This window comes from Lathyrus oleraceus, chromosome 6, assembly GCF_024323335.1.
Source record: "Lathyrus oleraceus cultivar Zhongwan6 chromosome 6, CAAS_Psat_ZW6_1.0, whole genome shotgun sequence".
Lineage (NCBI taxonomy): Eukaryota > Viridiplantae > Streptophyta > Magnoliopsida > Fabales > Fabaceae > Lathyrus > Lathyrus oleraceus.
The window spans coordinates 44,245,080-44,263,470 of NC_066584.1; the positions used below are offsets into that span (position 1 = coordinate 44,245,080).

Below are 18,391 nucleotides of genomic sequence, written 5' to 3' on the forward strand. Positions count from 1 at the left end.
TACTACCTAGCGTACGGTACATTCTGAAATGTAGTCTAGCGTATGACTACCCCTTATCATCAGATACAACCTAATGGACGGCTCATTCTGCCACTCAGATACGATCTAGCGTACGATCCATTCTGATCTTTATTCCTCAGATACTACCTAGCATACGGTACATTCTGAAACATGGTCTAGCGTGTGACTACCCTTTCATCCCCAAATATAGCCTAATGAACGGCTCATTCTGCGACTCAGATACGATCTAACGTACGATCCATTATGATCTTTCATACCCAGTGATGTCACCCGCCTAATGGACAACTCATTCTGCTATTCAGATACGATCTAGCGTATGATCCATTCTGATCCTTTATCCCCAACAGTGTATGACTCACTCGTATCCTTATCTCATCAGGTTCAGCTCACCCTAATATCGCCTAATGGATGACTCACTATACGGTCTAGCATACGACCCGGTGTGGCGCCCATGTCTTCAAATTGGTCTGATGCACGACGCACTCTGAAGCTCTCATCATCAAACTTCCTGGATGGCATCTTTAAGCCCATCTCCATCAAGACTAACTTTTAATTAACAAGTGCAAATTTTTGGGGCATTCTAAGTGTTCAATAATCTTCCACCTCTAGACCACGAATGGCGTACATATCATTCTAACTCTCTCGGTTTAAGAATATTGAACAGGGGCAGCTGTCATACCCCAAAATTTGCCCGTTAATCTTGCAAGACATTTTTCAAGGCACTCCAACTCATTTTTCGAGGCATGGATCTTAAAGGAACAAAGACCCAGCACACAGGTGGCCAAATCCAGAAAATGACTTAAAATGGCTTGCTCGCTAGGCGAGCAAAATCATTCGCCTAGCGAATCCTTCGCTGCACCACTCGCCTAGCGAAGCTTGCGAATACCAGAAATTTTGGGCTTCATTCTGAGCCCATCAGATCACAAAAATTATTATAAATAGCAGAGTTTCATTCACAAACGGGACAGAGAAGAAGACGGACAGAAACCCTAGCAAGGAAACCCTAACAAAAGCAACCGAGCAAACTCTGGAGGCTGACCAAGAGAATTCAGAGCAACCCTAAAGGAAACCCTGAAGTAAACTCATCTGCACAAAGGTTACCCCCGCCCAACTCAATCCGGCACCAACCCTAAGAGTGATCTGCCAATCCAACGTGGCAATTCAATTGCAAACAGGTTTGCACTACCGTTACCGCTTTATGCTCCCAACTTACATGTGACATTATGATTGAATTTATAAATATATCTTAGGTTTTGCACGTGGATTTAAGTATGCATGGATGTTTTGAATCTTTAACCATAAAATTTCTGTAATGGATGCCATAGGGTTTGGAGCTTGCTGAAATCGTACTGTCTTAAATTCAAAACCCGCAGCTGTTCGCTAGCACATCGCTAAGCGAACATGTAACGAGCGTCCGCCAGGCCCTCGCTAGGCGAGGCAGCAGCGAACATGACAGTCGTTGATTTTCCTATTCTGATTTTTGCTCATCTGATATGTTTTATTGTAACCATGCATGGTTTACCTGACACTATTACTGTTGTGATTCCTTTTGTTTGGTGCAACTCTTGATTGCACCCTGATTTGGTATTCTGACCTGTTTGCTGAATTTTGTAAGGATTCACATATTCCCGGAGAAGGTAGCTTGCTAGGTATTCCACTTTATTTGTGGGATACCCTTGTGGAGACTCATCCTAATTACCTAACTGATTATAAATTGTTGCCTTTGAATATATGATCTTGGCCCTCTCATTGTTGCCTTACGGTATTACGGTTATGTCCCGCGAATGTGGGGATACACTTAGCAAAGACCCTTCGGTTAAATCATCATGTCCCTATAAGATAAATCATAGTCCCTCGGATGTCGCCTGCGAATATATGATTTTGTCCCTCGATGACCCTTCGTTGTAGCCTACGAGTTAATGATGGTTGTCCCTTTGAATGCTAAGGTACCCTTACAAGTATGGCCTCCAATGACCAATCGATGACCCTACGATGTCCCTTTACATCCAAAGGATAAGACTGTTTATTTCTCAATAGTAAGGACAATCTTACCCTCCTAAGGATAGGAAATACCTATAAAAACCTTGGTTAGGTACAACTCTTAAATGCTGACTCACAACTTACAATACTTTTCACACCTCACACTTTGCAAAACATCTATTAGAAAATCACCACTTGGTATACATTCATACTAGAATCATTACCAAGTTATATTTTTCTAAACAGCTTTCAAAATTAAACGAGATAAATACTTTGTATACATTCGTACAAGAATCATTACAAAGTTAAACTCTCTTTTCAAAACATTTTCTAAACAGCTCTCACACACTTTTTCGGACAAGAAAAACATAAGTGATCAAGCAATTAAGAGCCCATGGATAACCATGGATACAAAGGGTGCTAACACCTTCCCTTTGTATAATGTACCTCCCGAACCCAAAATCTAATCAAGGTCTTTCCTGTTCTTTTCCGCCTTTCCTTATTGGATAAAAGAAAAGTCGGTGGCGACTCTTGCTATCCGCGACATTTGCTTTCCAAAGCAAAAACACACAAAGTCAGTTCACCGTATGACACCTATCAAGTCTACAGACTTCATAAGTCACTTGAGGAATTTTACAACAAATGTTATAGAATTACAAGAAGGTGTTTGGTGCTTCTAGGTAAGCAAAGTGAACACAGTAAGAACAATTGAGTCTCACACTAAGAGCAAAAACCTTGTGAATATGTGGAGCAAGAATTAGTGAATATTTTAATTTTGATGAATAAAATTCTTGTTGAATAATTTTGTGTCAAGGTATGATGATGGTTGGACCTTTATATAGTGCTTGGAGATGATACCATTGGATGAAGCATTGATGTTGATATCTTGCCAATGATGGAACTTAATTGTAATTAAGTTTATTGTCATTTCCATAACAGTTTTAGGAGAGTACTTAATTTTCTTCATATATAGATTTATACCTCTTTAGAAAACTCCGTTGTTAAGTCTTGATTTGATTTGATTAGTGAGAATCAGAGTGCACGGAATTCAGATACTTCACTCAAATCTTGTATTCTTCAGATAGTTGCCTGATATTTCCATTAGAAGCTCTTGATTAATCTTTGTCTTTACATTCCTTAGATGTAGTGATCTTTAGAGACTTCAGATGGGGGATCTTTCAGATTCAGAAAGTCAGAGTCTTGAGTCGTCAGAGCGAACACTTTTAGCTTTCAGTTTAGCTGTTTTGGACTTGCTTAGCGCTTAGAGTTTGTTTCATCAGATGCATTTAATGTTAGAGCCCTGCGCACTTAGAGAATTTTTTCATGGTACTAAAATGTTTCATCCTTTGTTATCATCAAAACTCAAGGATAAATTGCAGAATCAAAATCTTGTTCTAACAGATGAGCTGGAAAATAATTTATCTAAGTTGCCACAACAATTTGGAAATACATGAATCGCCACAGCAAATGCAAATTACATTTTGCGGATTATGCAGTAGTGATCATCCACCTAAACTTTGCCCTCCAAATTATGAAGAAATCAATTTTGTAAACTACCAAAGGCCATAGGAATATCATCAAAATAACTTCCAAGGAGGCAACTCCCATTGGAAATCAAGAGTTGATCCTTCAATCAAACAATCTTTTGAAAACTACATCCAACCACATCTTCAAAAGAAATCAAACACGAAAGAAATGCTTCAACAATCCATACAAGTGTTGGTAGTTGCCCTTCAGAAAACCAATACTTTATCCAAGACCTTGTCACCTAAATTGGACAACTAGTCAAACAAATATCAAATTAACACAAGAAATATTATAAACTTGATACAACCAGATGGGATCAGAGTGGAAGCAATCACGAAGAGAATGAAAAATTTGTTATTGAAGATGGAAAATAGCATGAAAAAAAAAGAATAGGAGAATGGTAAGGAAAAAATAGTAAAAAAAGAAAAGGAAAAAGAAAAGGAGGTGGAAATAAATTAAGAAACTCACATTAAAAAAAAGGTAGGAAAAAAAACAAAAAAATAACCTTATTCAAAACTTGTCTTACCCTCATAATCCAACAAAAAAAATAAGGAAAGGCAATACGCAAGGTTTTTAGATTTTTTCATTCAGTTACAAATAAAATTTTCATTTTTAGAAGCCTTAAAACCAATGTCTCTTATGCAAAGTTCATGAAAGAGATCTTGACCAAGAAAAGAAAATATATTAATGAGGATACAATTAAATTAAAAAGTTATCTATAACGCGATTATTTAAAGAACATTGCCTCAAAAGGAAAATGATCCAGGTAGAGTTACTTTTCCAGTCACTATAGGCAATGTCAATATGGGCAAATCACTAATTGACTTGGGCGATAACATCAATCTGATCCCCTTGTCAGTTTTCAAAAAGATTGGTGATTTCGAATAGAAAAAGATAAATATGATTTTCTAGCTAGCAGACAAATATGTAAAGCAACCCTCTGATATAGCAGGAGATGTATTGGTAAGAATAGACAAATTCTTGTTCCCAGTAAATTTCGTAGTGATGGATATTGAAGAAGATCACAAAGTCCACATCATCCTAGTAAAACATTTCATGAAGATTGCTCAAATAATGATTACCACTGGATGACGAATGTGCATAGACTAAATAATACACCTCGCACGTTGTACAATAGAGAAAACTTTAAAACTCTAAAAAAATATTAGTCGGGCGCACCTCCCAGCACGTCAAGCAGGTGGGATATTGGCAAAATATAATATTTTGTTGAAAAACTAAATTTCTAGACTTATTTCCACAAAAATCTTAACAAAACACTTAAGAGTGTGTGTTGGATTGGATGAGGTGATTGAGAATTTTTAAGGAATTCAAAATTTACAATTTTTAAATTATTCATTTAAAATTCATTCATTTGTAAATTCGTTTATTTGGATGGAGTATTAAAACGATTCATTGTTTAATTTTTGGGATCATTTTTATAAAATTTAAAGCTTGAGTCAAATTTAAAATATGAAAGATAGGAATTATTTTACAATTTTTGATAATTTGAAGGACCCAATTTATAAAATTTGAAAATTATTAGGGATTTATTTATATATATTTTTTAATTTTTGCGGTGAATTTTTTTATTTATAAAATAGGAGGATCATCTTACAAAATTTAAAAAATTAATAATAAACAATTTAACATTCACATTATATTAAGTGAATGAACAATTTTAAATTCTTTATTTTTTTGTGTCATTTGAAATTTTTAAAATTTAATTTAAATAATTTTTTTTATAAATTTATACCATTTTAATAATTTTTATATTTTTTATCTCAACAATAAAGTTTGGTCAAATTATTATGAATTATTTTAAAAATAAATAAATTTTTTCATTAAAATACTTCATTCAAACCCACAATATAAATTGTATATGATAATTCATGGAGAAAAAAAAGGATCAATTCATATTTCCACTATTAAACTTTTCTTGTAGGAAAGAAATACAAGCTAGTTTGACATTTTCCTCAGAAAATTAATAAAGTTCCCACAATTCTATTTTGCCTTGGAGAAAAGGAATCTTCTTTACATCTAGGTCTTAGCTTCATTCCACAAGTTATCTTAGCTCAAAACTAATTTCGGAAACATATGAATTATTGAGGTTTCTAGGATGGACAATTTTGTTTATTTTAGTGCTCATTACAAAATGATTCCTTTAATTATTACTACTATTTTTAATTTCAGTAATTTTTCTTTTGTTTCTATTGTATACTAGTACTACGCAGTACATTTTTGTTAATTTAGATTTATTATACTACTTTTATTTAAATCTCTTCTGAGAGCGTGGCTTTAGATCCCTAGCATAAGTTAATTGATTTTCGATATTCTAGCTTGTAAACAAACGATTCTTAGAGAAAAAAAGCTTGTTACATAGACAATATTTATTAATTAACTTATTATATGATCGTTTAATCCAGATGACACCAACACCAATAATTCTAAAAATTACTTTTTTTCATATAATAAGAATCTGAACAAATATTACTTCAGATCACTGTAAATAATGCATACAAATTTTGATTTGAGTGGTCAAATTTAGACCAGACAGTTAGATTGAAAACTCTGTCCTTTTAATCAAAAATGTTAAAATAAATCGGACGGTCCAGATTAGTTAATCCTTTCCAATAAATCATTGACTGATTAAATAAAAATCATTGACTCATTCTCATATCAACATTAGTCTTCTCTAATATAGTCTTCTCCGCCTCTTCATCTTCTTCTTCATCACAAACAAAACACAATCTCTTCTCCAAACCAAACCAAAAAACATGGACAGAGAACAAGAAGACATGCAATTCCTCGGTTTCTTCGGTTGCTACAAACAATCCTTCAAAATCATATTCTCATGGAGAAAAATCTTCACACAAATCACGTTAACTCTCATCCTCCCTCTCTCCTTCATCTTCCTCTTCCACATAGAAGTCTCCAACCTCATCTTCAACAAAATCAAACACACCGAAGAACAAATCGACCAGACCCAACAAGGCACACCGAAATACGATAAACTCACCGACATAGTTTCATCACAGTTCATCACCCTTTTACTTTTCAAATTATTCTACTTCACTTTCCTCTTAATCTTTTCTCTTCTCTCCACCTCAGCTATTGTCTACACGACAGCTTCCATCTTCACATCCAAGGATCTCTCCTTCAAAAAAATCATCAAAATTGTTCCAAAGGTTTGGAAGAGACTCATGCTCACTTTCTTATGTGCCTATGCTGTTTTCTTCGCTTACAATTTTCTAACCTTCTTGGTTATAATCTTGTTAGTAGTTACACTTGGTGTAAAAAATGGAGGTGCTGTTTTGCTTATTTTCTTGATAATCTTCTATTTTATTGGATTTGTTTACTTAACTTTGATATGGCAACTAGCTAGTGTTGTGACAGTGTTGGAGGATTTGTATGGATTTAAAGCTATGGTGAAGAGCAAGGAATTGATAAAGGGGAAAATGGGTTTGTCAATATTTATATTTTTGGTGCTAAACGTTTCGTTTTTCTTGATAAGGTTTGTTTTTAAGGTAGTGGTTGTGAATGGAACATGGTGTTTTGGTTACGTGGACAGAACAGGATATGGGATACTATGTTTCTTGTTGCTGTCTTGTTTGTTCTTGTTTGGACTTGTTTTGCAAACTGTGTTGTATTTGGTTTGCAAGAGTTATCATCATGAGAATATTGATAAATCTGCTTTGGCTGATCACCTTGAAGTTTATCTTGGAGAGTATGTGCCATTGACAGCTAAAGATGTTCAGCTGGAGAATTATCGGATTTGAGTAGGAATTATAATGGAACTTGATGATGTAATGAAACATTAATATATGTGCAAGTTTATTGATTATATGTTTTGTAATTTGTTGCAAGAAATTGATATACTTTTGTGTGAAATCCAATTGCTTTAGATTGATTATACTATGCTCTACCGTACCATAGAATAGTGTAAGGCCATGTGTGTCTCCTATTGCAAATTTAGGCGTAGAAAAGTTGGCTAAGAAATTAGAAACTTTGAAATGTGTCTCAACTAAACATTTGAGCAGGTATTATTAGTCTCATATACGATCACCAAAATTACAAACCAACAACACACAAACTGCAATAAAAAGAATCCACAAACACTAGCTAACCACCCAACTTGATAATGACACCAAAACACCCTAGAACTAAAACGCAGCCTTTGCAACACGCAACAAAAAAGCTTCAAGTGCCAACCTGCACCAAACAGAATGAAGCTATTTCTTCAACCAACAAACCAAAACTACACGGGTGATACTAATAACCCAAGCCATAGCAGTCCATATACAGGCCAAATAAAACTTTGTTGTTCCACCTCTTCCAAACAAACCTGGGACGCTTTCTAAATTTGGAGCTATCTTACGGGGTAAGTTAAAAGGAACTTTCAACCATTTGAATAACTCAAACCAAATAATCTTCACAAAAGAAAAGTTATAGAATAAGTGAGAAATAAATTCTCCCTCTTCACACTGAAACAGACAACTATCTCCATATACCCTTAACAAATCTATTTTTCTGAAGTTATCTCTAGTCGACAACTTGTTTTGAACTAATATCCATAAAAACACATAGATATTTTCAAGAAAAGCTTTGTTCCAAATCAATTTATTATGGGGTATCGCATCTCGAAAAATACGATCTTACGAGCGCACTGCACACTTGCGGATGACTAAGAGAGTCGCCATCGAACTTTATTTATTTCCAAAAAATGAAAAGAGAAAATATCAATAAAATCCTCAAAAGATAACAAAGAAATGGTCGCCACAACTAAATCAGGTTCGAAAGTCAATTATACAAAAGGAAAGTATTAACACCTCACACATCCGTTGTACTCAACGGGAACCGTTTAGTTAGTTTTGCGCATAAGTGTTAGCTTAAAAATGTTTGCTTTTTTCAAATTATTAAAAATTCAAAGAGAAAAAGAAAGAGGTTGCAAAAAAGTTTTTTTTATTAATGTTATTGGAAAGATTGCGGGTCTTGCTCCTACGTATCTTTAGATGTGATGGAGAACTTAAGGCTACCTAGTTCTGGGTAGAAATTGTTTGTTGGTGGGTCGATTTTAGTGAAAGTTATTGTTGTCGCAATCGAACGGAAAATATTGCTTACCCAAAATAGTTAGAGGATGGGGTGTTTGCATCACAACACAATGAATTTCTATATCAACATTCGCGGAAAAACGTCACTTAGCTCACTCACATATATGTGTGACGAAACATTGTTTGGCATTGTCTTGAGATGAAACATCTTTTGGTTAAAAAAAGTTTGAAAGTGAAAGCTAAAAGGCAAAAGTTTGGATGTGTTGGATTATTTTTGGGTGATGATGAATACTCGGATGGTCGAGATATAACCTCTTATTCTAACCCTCTAGAGCTCGTGATATGCATCACGTTCCTTTTTCATATTACATGTGAAAGGTTTAGATATAGTTAGGTATTTTGGTTGGACGACGAACATTCAGATGGTCGAGATATACACCTTGTATCATAACCCTTGGGGAGTTCGCGATATACATCATATTCCTTTTTCGTCCAATTTTATTGAGAAGATGATTTGCATCAATCACATTGAGAGTTTTTTAAAGGGATGACGAGTGTTCAGATGGTCGAGATACACACATCATATCCTAACCCTCAGGAGCTCGAGATATACACCACATTCCTTTTTAAAAGGATCCAGGGTTTTGATCGCCTCTATGGGCGGAAATGATCCCACTTGAGGATCCAACGTTTTGATTTCCTTTATGGACAACAAAGATCCCCTTGAGGATCCAGGGTTTTGATCGTCGCTATGAACGGAAGGGATCCCACTTGAGGATCCATCATTTTAATCGCCTCTTATAGGCGACAAGGATCCCACTTGAGGATCTAGCTATTTGATCGTCTCTATGAGCAAGAAGGATCCCATTTGAGGATCCATTAAATTGATCTCCTCTATTGGCAAGGATCCCACTTAAGGATTTAGCTATTTGATCGCCTCTATGAGCAGAAAGGATCTCACTTGAGGATCCAATAAATTGATCGCTTTTATGAACGACAAATGATCTCACTTAAGGATCCAACGTTTTGATTGCCTCTATGGGCCTGCTTTAATCCATATATTGACTTCTTTAATTTACACACTAAATTTTCTTTTCCTGCAGTAACAAAACCTTCAGGTTGGGCCATATACACCAACTGTTAGCAAAATTTTATGTTTTGGATCTTGATATCATGATTTTCACAGTGTTTTAGATTCTATAAATAAAACCGTAAAAGCGTACCCGGATCCATGACGTCGATTCTTGTCTGATTTATTGATCCTTGTTTGCAATTGTTTTCTCCTCTCTTCCTTCTTCCTTATTTGTATCTTTGATGATGAAGATACTTTTGTGTATTTGTGAGAAAATGAGAAGGAATGAGAAAAGTCCGTGTTGGTTGCCTAAATGTGTCCTTTTATAGACACTTTATTCCAACAGTCATATTCCACCCCAAGAGTCATGTCCCAACAGTCATGAAGAGAGAGAAGAGGGATTTGTATTTTGAATTTCAAAATAAAACCCCATTGACTTAATTATCCATCTACCAAAATAATCATCACATTCAGGTGTCTTTTATTTAAGCCAAATATTGTTTACATGAGTCACACCTAATTAATAATAAATTAATCCAACAGTCTCCCACTTGACTCATGTGACATCTTGATGTTTCAATCTTATACCATAATTGTGCATCATTCATTGAAAGCACCAAGTTATTATCTTTAATGAATTGGAATGATCGGATCATGGCGGTCACAAATTATTCATCAACTTGATTCCTTCCATGTATCATGAATCAATTCAATTCAAATAACTTTAGGGGATACAATAATGTGTCTCTCATGTCTTTTCAAAGACACCTAGTCATCACATATTACAATAACATGTATAATATAATATGGATGTCAAAACTTAACAGAAATATAACTTTAATTGAATTCACAATTGTCATACAATATGAACATTAAACTATACTTGTATATATACCAAAAATAATACAATGTTAACAAGGACTTTTACATAATGTCCATCCTTTCTACATGACCAATAAATGTTTTGGACGGTAAACCTTTAGTTAACGGATCCGCTATCATTAAATCTGTTCCAATATATTCAAATGACATCTTTTGTTTCTGCACTTCTTCTTTCACTGATAAGTATTTCAATTCCATGTGTTTAGCACCTTTGGAATATTTATCATTCTTAGAGAAGAACACAGCTGCAGAATTATCACAATAAATCCTTAGCGGCCTAGTTATACTGTCGACAATACCAAGCCCTAAGGTGAAGTTCCGCAACCATAATGATTGAATTGTGGTCTCAAAGCATGCCACGAATTCTGCCTCCATAGTAGAAGTAGCAATGATGGACTGTTTTCCACTCTTCCATGATATTGCTCCTCCAGCCAAAAGAAAACATATCCAAATGTGGATTTTCTTGAGTCCACACATCCTGCAAAGTCTGAATCTGAGTAGCCAACCCCTTCAAGGTGATCTGACCTTTTATATGTGAGCATGTAATCTTTGGTTCCTTGTAAGTACCTAAGAACTTTCTTTGCAGCTTTCCAGTGATCCATTCCAGAATTACTTTGATATCGACCTAACATACCAACAGCAAAACTAATATCCGGTCGAGTACATGTTTGGGCATACATCAAGCTCCCAACCACTGATGCATAGGGAATAGACTCCATTTCTTTTCGCTCTAATTCATTTTTGGGACATTGCATTTGACTAAACTTGTCCCCTTTCTGAATAGGAACTGTCCTTCCAAAGCATTTGTCCATTCTGAATCTCTTTCCCAATCCTCAAGAAGAGCTTTTTCATCTTCCGTACTGTCCTCCGTAATGGCTGCGGGCTTCTCGTCCATTATCAATGCCATATCCAAGTTCATAACACCCAGTTGAAACTGAATCTTTTCAGACCAATCAGCATAGTTTAGCCCATTGAACTTTGTCATTGCGTTGCCTAAGGCAAACATATTAGTAACAACTGCAAACATTTACACGTGCTCATGCGTTAATGCTTTGAATAAACTTCATGGATTCAAACTAATTGTAACTTTAATCATGTATCTAAATTCACCTTTGGGTGATATCTACATACATTTCAATAACATACTCAAAAGAACATGCATGTCTATCTTTGGATATACAAGCAACAAGTATGATAAAAACTTTAATTTTATTAATTATAAGTCATGATTCATCTTTGGATGATCTCTATATATCTTATAATAATAAATACTATTATTTAACATAAACATGTTATTTGTATATCATCGGATTAAAATTATACACTTTCATAAATTTGATCACTTTGGTGATTTCAAATTTTAATATAATAATTTCAAAACAATGAATTATATCTATTAAAAAAAATAACGATACACAATTTTTAAAACAGTAACATTTAAATGAGATTTAGCATGGCAATGTTGCAACTCAATCAAACCAGGATATGAACACACAAAATTTGAAAAGGTAACATAACTAAAAATAAACGACTTTATATACGAAGTTACGTAAATGAATATACTACGCATATATAGGATATTTTGGATTGTCTATTAACACATGCATTGGAAATTCTAGAACATGTATATAAATTCCAGTGCCATCACCGTAACGTCTTTGAAAATTTTCAAAAGCAATTTTATGCATAGCATACATACATATCGATAATCAACACCGAAAAATCATAATACCGGTAACAATGCTCTGATACCAACTGTTAGCAAAATTTTATGTTTTGGATCTTGATATCATGATTTTCACAGTGTTTTAGATTCTATAAATAAAACCGTAAAAGCGTACCCGGATCCATGGCGTCGATTCTTGTCTGATTTATTGATCCTTGTTTGCAATTGTTTTCTCCTCTCTTCCTTCTTCCTTATTTGTATCTTTGATGATGAAGATACTTTTGTGTATTTGTGAGAAAATGAGAAGGAATGAGAAAAGTCCGTGTTGGTTGCCTAAATGTGTCCTTTTATAGATACTTTATTCCAACAGTCATATTCCACCCCAAGAGTCATGTCCCAACAGTCATGAAGAGAGAGAAGAGGGATTTGTATTTTGAATTTCAAAATAAAACCCCATTGACTTAATTATCCATCTACCAAAATAATCATCACATTCAGGTGTCTTTTATTTAAGCCAAATATTGTTTACATGAGTCACACCTAATTAATAATAAATTAATCCAACAAAATGATCTCACTTAAGGATCCAACGTTTTGATTGCCTATATGAGCGACAAGGATCTCATTTAAGGATCCAACATTTTAGTTGCCTTTATGGGTAACAAGGATCCCGCTTGAGGATCCAACAAATTGATTGCCTTTATGGGTGACAAGAATCCCGCTTAAGGATCCAATGAATTAACCGCCTCTATGGGTGATCTTTCTTCGAACCTTTAAATTTCCTGCAAAGAAAAAATACAGATTTTATAAAATAACAAAAGCGAGGTGCCTCATTAAAAATCTTTGCCCTATACAAAAGCAAAAAGGGAAAATAGTGCAATCCATAAAATAACTTGTCCTTACAATCAGTAGAGATGCAATACTCGTCTTTAAAAATTGTCAACAAAGTAATCAAATAGTACTAAAAGAAATAAATAAATGACAACTTTGTCGATGTCTCTATAGGGCATCTCTTTCGGACCTTCAGTTTTTAATCTCCTCAACGGTCGGCGGGGAAGTCTCATCGCCCTTGCAGGTATGACTTAGTCTGCATAATTAGGGGATGGATAATGACATTGAACACCTGTCTTATTAGGAGGGCAAGACCCCTTCTGTCGTCCTTATTTAAGAACTCCTAAAAATATAACACTACACACTTTATTTAATCAAAATTACAGAACATCCATTCCTTCACTATAAATATTATATGAATTAATCATGATTGAAGTATTGATAACTCAATTATCTTTCAACATATAAGTAAGATTTTTCAACAAAATATCTAAAATAATATTTTATTACAATTTATTTAAGGTGAATACTCTGATAACTTTGAATTTAGTTGGGTATCAATAACTTCATTTAATAAAATAATGGTATTTAAATATTATTTTATTTTAAAATAAATTAAAATTTTAAATTTATTATCGAATACTCAACCAAAACTCATGGGTAAATAATTTTTAATTTTTAATTTAAATTTTTTATTAAAATTCTTTTTATATTTTTTAAAATAAAAATATATAATATTATAAATAAAAAAATCTGATTTAACACTTGGTTTGTTTTGATCCCAAATTAAATCCAAACCAAACAAACCGGTTTTTATATTCTCTAGAGCGCCGAAACAACAACCGGTTCACCGCAGGAAGTAAAGCATAGATCAACCTTGAACCTTTCTTTGACTTTCGGCAACCTTCTAAATATACTTTTCTTCCATTGAATTCATTCAACACAAGTCTAGATTCTCCCAACAAACAGAAGGAAAGGAAAAGAAAAGAAAAAACAACCACTCAAAATAGCTTAAACCTAACCGTGCTTATTTGCACCGTTCCAAATGGATGTTTCTTCCTCTTCCTCGACTCACACTGAATTCGATTACTTGTTCAAGCTTCTCATGATTGGTGATTCTGGAGTTGGAAAAAGCACGCTGCTTCTCAGATTCACTTCTGATAACTTCGAGGATCTTTCTCCCACCATCGGTTTGTTTACTTCATTTCCAAACAAAACCCTTATTTCCATTTTCATGATGCATTTTTTCCTTTTATTCATGCATTTTGGTTTTAACTTTGGATCAGATTTATGTGTTTTCTCAATGTAGTTGTGTTCTATGAGTGTCAAAGTAGATAATTATCATGTAAGTGTCGATGTGATATGTATTGTAAATTTGGATAACAAAAATTGATTTTAACTGATTTTTTTTTTGTTGAAGTTGATAATTGAGAGAGGTAAAGTGATTTTTATCAATTCCTATTTGAATCAGAATTGCTTTTGTGTGTGTGTATGTCTGACACATTGGAAAAGAAACCGGGTTCAATTGCCGGAGTCTCCCATTTAGGAGAAGGCCCGACCCTACTAAAAAAACTAGATGTCTCCTGTCGACTCGGGGATTAGTCTAGTCTCATTGCGGGCTTAAAGATCCTAAACTACGACATACCTTGGAGCGTCTTCCGGGGTCAAATATCCTAATTACCGTGGGTTAGCAAAAAAGTGATTTTGGTATGTTTGGGGGTTATCTATTATAATTGATTTTGCCTCTAGAATTAATTAACTTAAAGTTATGTTTGGTAGCTTGTCTCTAAACGTGACTCTAACACTTAAATTTATTGTTCAACTCATTTTTACGATTTTTTAATGTATCTAAACATAAATCACATTTGAGGCGCTAGCAGCCAACCCCGATAAATTTATGGCCAAATTACATCTGACTAACCGAAATGTTATTCTAGGAGATCTAAACTTAGAACCAAACATAGGTGAAGACTTTTTGTGCTTTTTCATGGAAAGACCCTTGAGATGTGTAATAACTTTTGAGGGTTGACCAGGAGGTTTCATTTGGTTATTTGATCAAACTAGCAAGATGACATGGCATGGATGTAGGAAAAAATTGTGGAAAAAAGTGATGTGAAATTCCACCATGTGTCATTAGTGTTTCCTTGTTGTCGCTCATGTCCTTGTTTTTAACTAGTTTACTATTTCATTTTCTATCTGGAATGTTGAGTTGAGTTCAGCTCTCTCATTTTGTCAAAAAGTTAGCTTCTCTCTCATAGTGGGTGTTGGGAGAAATTTAAGGAATCTGAATAGTGGTTGAATCATTATCCATCTTATACACAGTTCATAAGCTTATAATGCTAATATAGATATGAACGAACGTTATGTTTCATTAGAAAGATCTTGATAGATAAAACTTTTCATTGGTGTAAGAAATCAAATGAAATGTGATGGTTTATCTGTGGTTCATGATACTGTTTTATCATCCCTACCACCCAATTATAGGTTAAAGTACATCTTTCCTCATTTATTTGCATTGACTCTTTCGAACATAATGCAGGTGTAGACTTCAAAGTTAAATATGTTACACTTGGTGGAAAAAAGTTAAAACTTGCTATTTGGGACACAGGTAATGTTTAATGTGACATGCTGATTTAGTTTTATTTTGGAAAGTTTTAATTCTATAGAATTTAAGGTGTGGAACTTCTTTCTATCATCACAAACCTGTGTGCTGCATATTGAGTGTGGAAGTATAAAGTTCTCATTTACTTAACTGTTCTGTTTTGAGCTATAATTGCAATGTATGCCATATCGATTTCAATCTTCAAAATTTAATTTTGAATTTTCACTATTGGTTATTAACATATCTTAGAATGACAGTGATGTAACAACAGAATTTAGCAAACTATGTAATATTGTTTAAAATCAGAAAATTGAAATAGGCCTTATATTCAACTTAAAAGACTGAGTAAATTTTAGTTTGCAGAGTGTCATTATCATATTATTATACACTTATATTTCAAATCTACTTTGTTGAATTGAACTGAAGATTGAAGGTTTCCTGTGTCTATTTACGAAAACATATTGTATAGCGCAATGCTTTAGTTGCTATGTGCAATATAAAGTATAAAGCATTTTTTATAGATAGAGATGAGCAGCTTGTTTTGGCATGCTAAATTCTCCTCTCTCTGTTACAAATTTACTTGACTATAAATTTGCAGAGATCTATCCAACCATATCTGTAATAAGTTAGTTGCATAATTTTGTATTTTCATATCATGCAGCTGGACAGGAAAGGTTTAGAACACTTACAGGTTCATATTATAGAGGTGCACAAGGAATAATTATGGGTATGCTCCTTGATTTTTTTCTTCCATTTCATAGCTATGCTTTCTGCTTGCTATCTTGTGATGTATGTTTTTCCTGTTTTGTTTGAATTCTGTTATCGTTTTGAGCTGGAAATCATTCAACATGGCTATGTGTATAGTTCATACCAATTTATATTTCATTTTTATCCCTTTTTTTTTAAATAATTTTTTTATGGTAAATGGAAAGCAAACTTTAATTGTAATTATTGTTAGCATTTCTGTTATTAACCTGTTGTCTTATTTATATTTCATAGCTACCATAGATAGCCTGAGCTAATTGATTTAATTTAGAAATTCAGGGATCACGATATGGTTACCTCTTGTATGAATATCTGTACATTTCCTTTTAAAGTGTTATATTCGTTATCATTGTTGTGGAATTCTATTGAACCAAGATTTGTGGTGCACTTCCGTCCTTATAAACACATGTTATGAAGTTCAAAGGAAGGACCAAACTATTAACTTCAATACAATGACAATATGAGACCATTCATAGCTTGGTAACACACTAGAGTCTAAATGACAGATCTTGAATTTTCTTTCTATTAGAATAAATGCTAACTTTAATTTTCATGAGCTTTATTTATAAAATGTAGTAAATTTAGCCAACAACTTGACATAATTTGTTGTGAGGTGCACCTTTCTATATTTTGAAGTGCTCATGATAAGGTAATCCATTTATCTTTTGGTGTATGTTAATGATATTGTTATTACAAGTGACGATCAAGAAGATATTGAGGATTTGGCAACTTTTATTTAGACATTTCAAACTAAAATTTTATGTGATTGCGATACTTTCTTGAGATTGAACTTGCTCAATCAAAGACAGTATTGCTTCAATTTTTACCTCTCAGTATGATGAGAATGTTTTAATTCTTTAGCTGTGGCAGCCATATTTATCTATCAGTTTATATTATAAACCTATCAGTGAATCTGGGTTATGAATACAGTATACGATGTAACGCGGCGGGATACCTTTACAAATCTATCTGACATATGGGCTAAAGAAATTGACCTATACTCAACAAATCAAGATTGCATCAAGATGCTTGTCGGGAACAAAGTTGACAAGGTACACCATTTATGAATTTGCATGTGTACTGCTTTACTCTACGACTGCGTATTAAGTTTTGATTTACTGATTCAGTAAGAAGTTTGTTCGTATCATGCTTTAGGAAAGTGAAAGGGTTGTTACCAAAAAGGAAGCGGTGGACTTTGCAAGGCAATATGGATGCCTTTATACTGAATGCAGTGCAAAAACTCGAGTAAATGTTGAGCAGTGTTTTGAGGAGCTTGTAATGAAGGTACTCACTCAACTCTCCCCATCTCTTCAAAATCAAGAAAATGAATAAATAAACTCAAGCTCGCTGAAAGTTGGTATTGAAGACATTTATCCAATCTTGGGGTTCTCCTGTCACAAAAGGACATTATTGCATACTATTTTTTTTTATTTATATTTCTGTCACAAAAGGACTTCAAGCACCCATTTGGTTCTATTTGTTTGCATTAAGTACAACTTAGCACCTTCAGAAAATGAAATTAATTTTGGATTCGTTTTGTCCTTTTCAGATTTTGGATACACCCAGTCTCTTGGCCGAGGGCTCATCTGGTGTGAAAAAGAACATCTTCAAGCAGAAACCCCAAGAGTCTGATGCATCAACTAGTAGCTGTTGCTCATGGTGATGTGATTATCATGTTCCTAAGCAGCTGTTACCTTCCCACTCTGCCGAATGATGTGAATTTCAAGCGCTATCGAATTTCATCACATGTACCCAAAAAAATTAATTTTATTATAGTCTGCATATCATGATGGATCTTCCGAATTTACCTATTTTTAATTATCTCTTCCATTTTATTGGATCAGCTGTGAATTTCCTGCTTTCTTATAAAGGTATAAAGAAGACATTTATGTTTATACCTTGATGTTTCAACATGGTAGCTGTTACTCAAAAGTGGTGCTTATATTTGGACACGCCCTCCTGAAAACCTCCGCTTCTTTATAATAATCTCTAAACAT

At 33.9% G+C, this 18,391-nt stretch overlaps 2 protein-coding genes across 2 annotated transcripts; both read left to right on the forward strand.

Annotated features, from left to right (window-relative positions):
• Positions 1–6,191: 6,191 nt before the first annotated feature.
• LOC127091050 (uncharacterized) lies at positions 6,192–7,416 on the forward strand. The gene has a single exon (XM_051029565.1). It carries the CDS (start codon positions 6,303–6,305, stop codon positions 7,302–7,304), a length of 1,002 nt encoding a protein of 333 aa, XP_050885522.1. The 5' UTR covers positions 6,192–6,302; the 3' UTR covers positions 7,305–7,416.
• Positions 7,417–13,820: 6,404 nt separating this feature from the next.
• Positions 13,821–18,289, forward strand: LOC127091053 (ras-related protein RABC1). The gene is made up of 6 exons (XM_051029568.1): positions 13,821–14,217; positions 15,567–15,635; positions 16,291–16,356; positions 17,325–17,446; positions 17,550–17,678; positions 17,944–18,289. Exons 1-6 carry the CDS (start codon positions 14,073–14,075, stop codon positions 18,055–18,057), a joined length of 645 nt encoding a protein of 214 aa, XP_050885525.1. The 5' UTR covers positions 13,821–14,072; the 3' UTR covers positions 18,058–18,289.
• Positions 18,290–18,391: the final 102 nt, after the last annotated feature.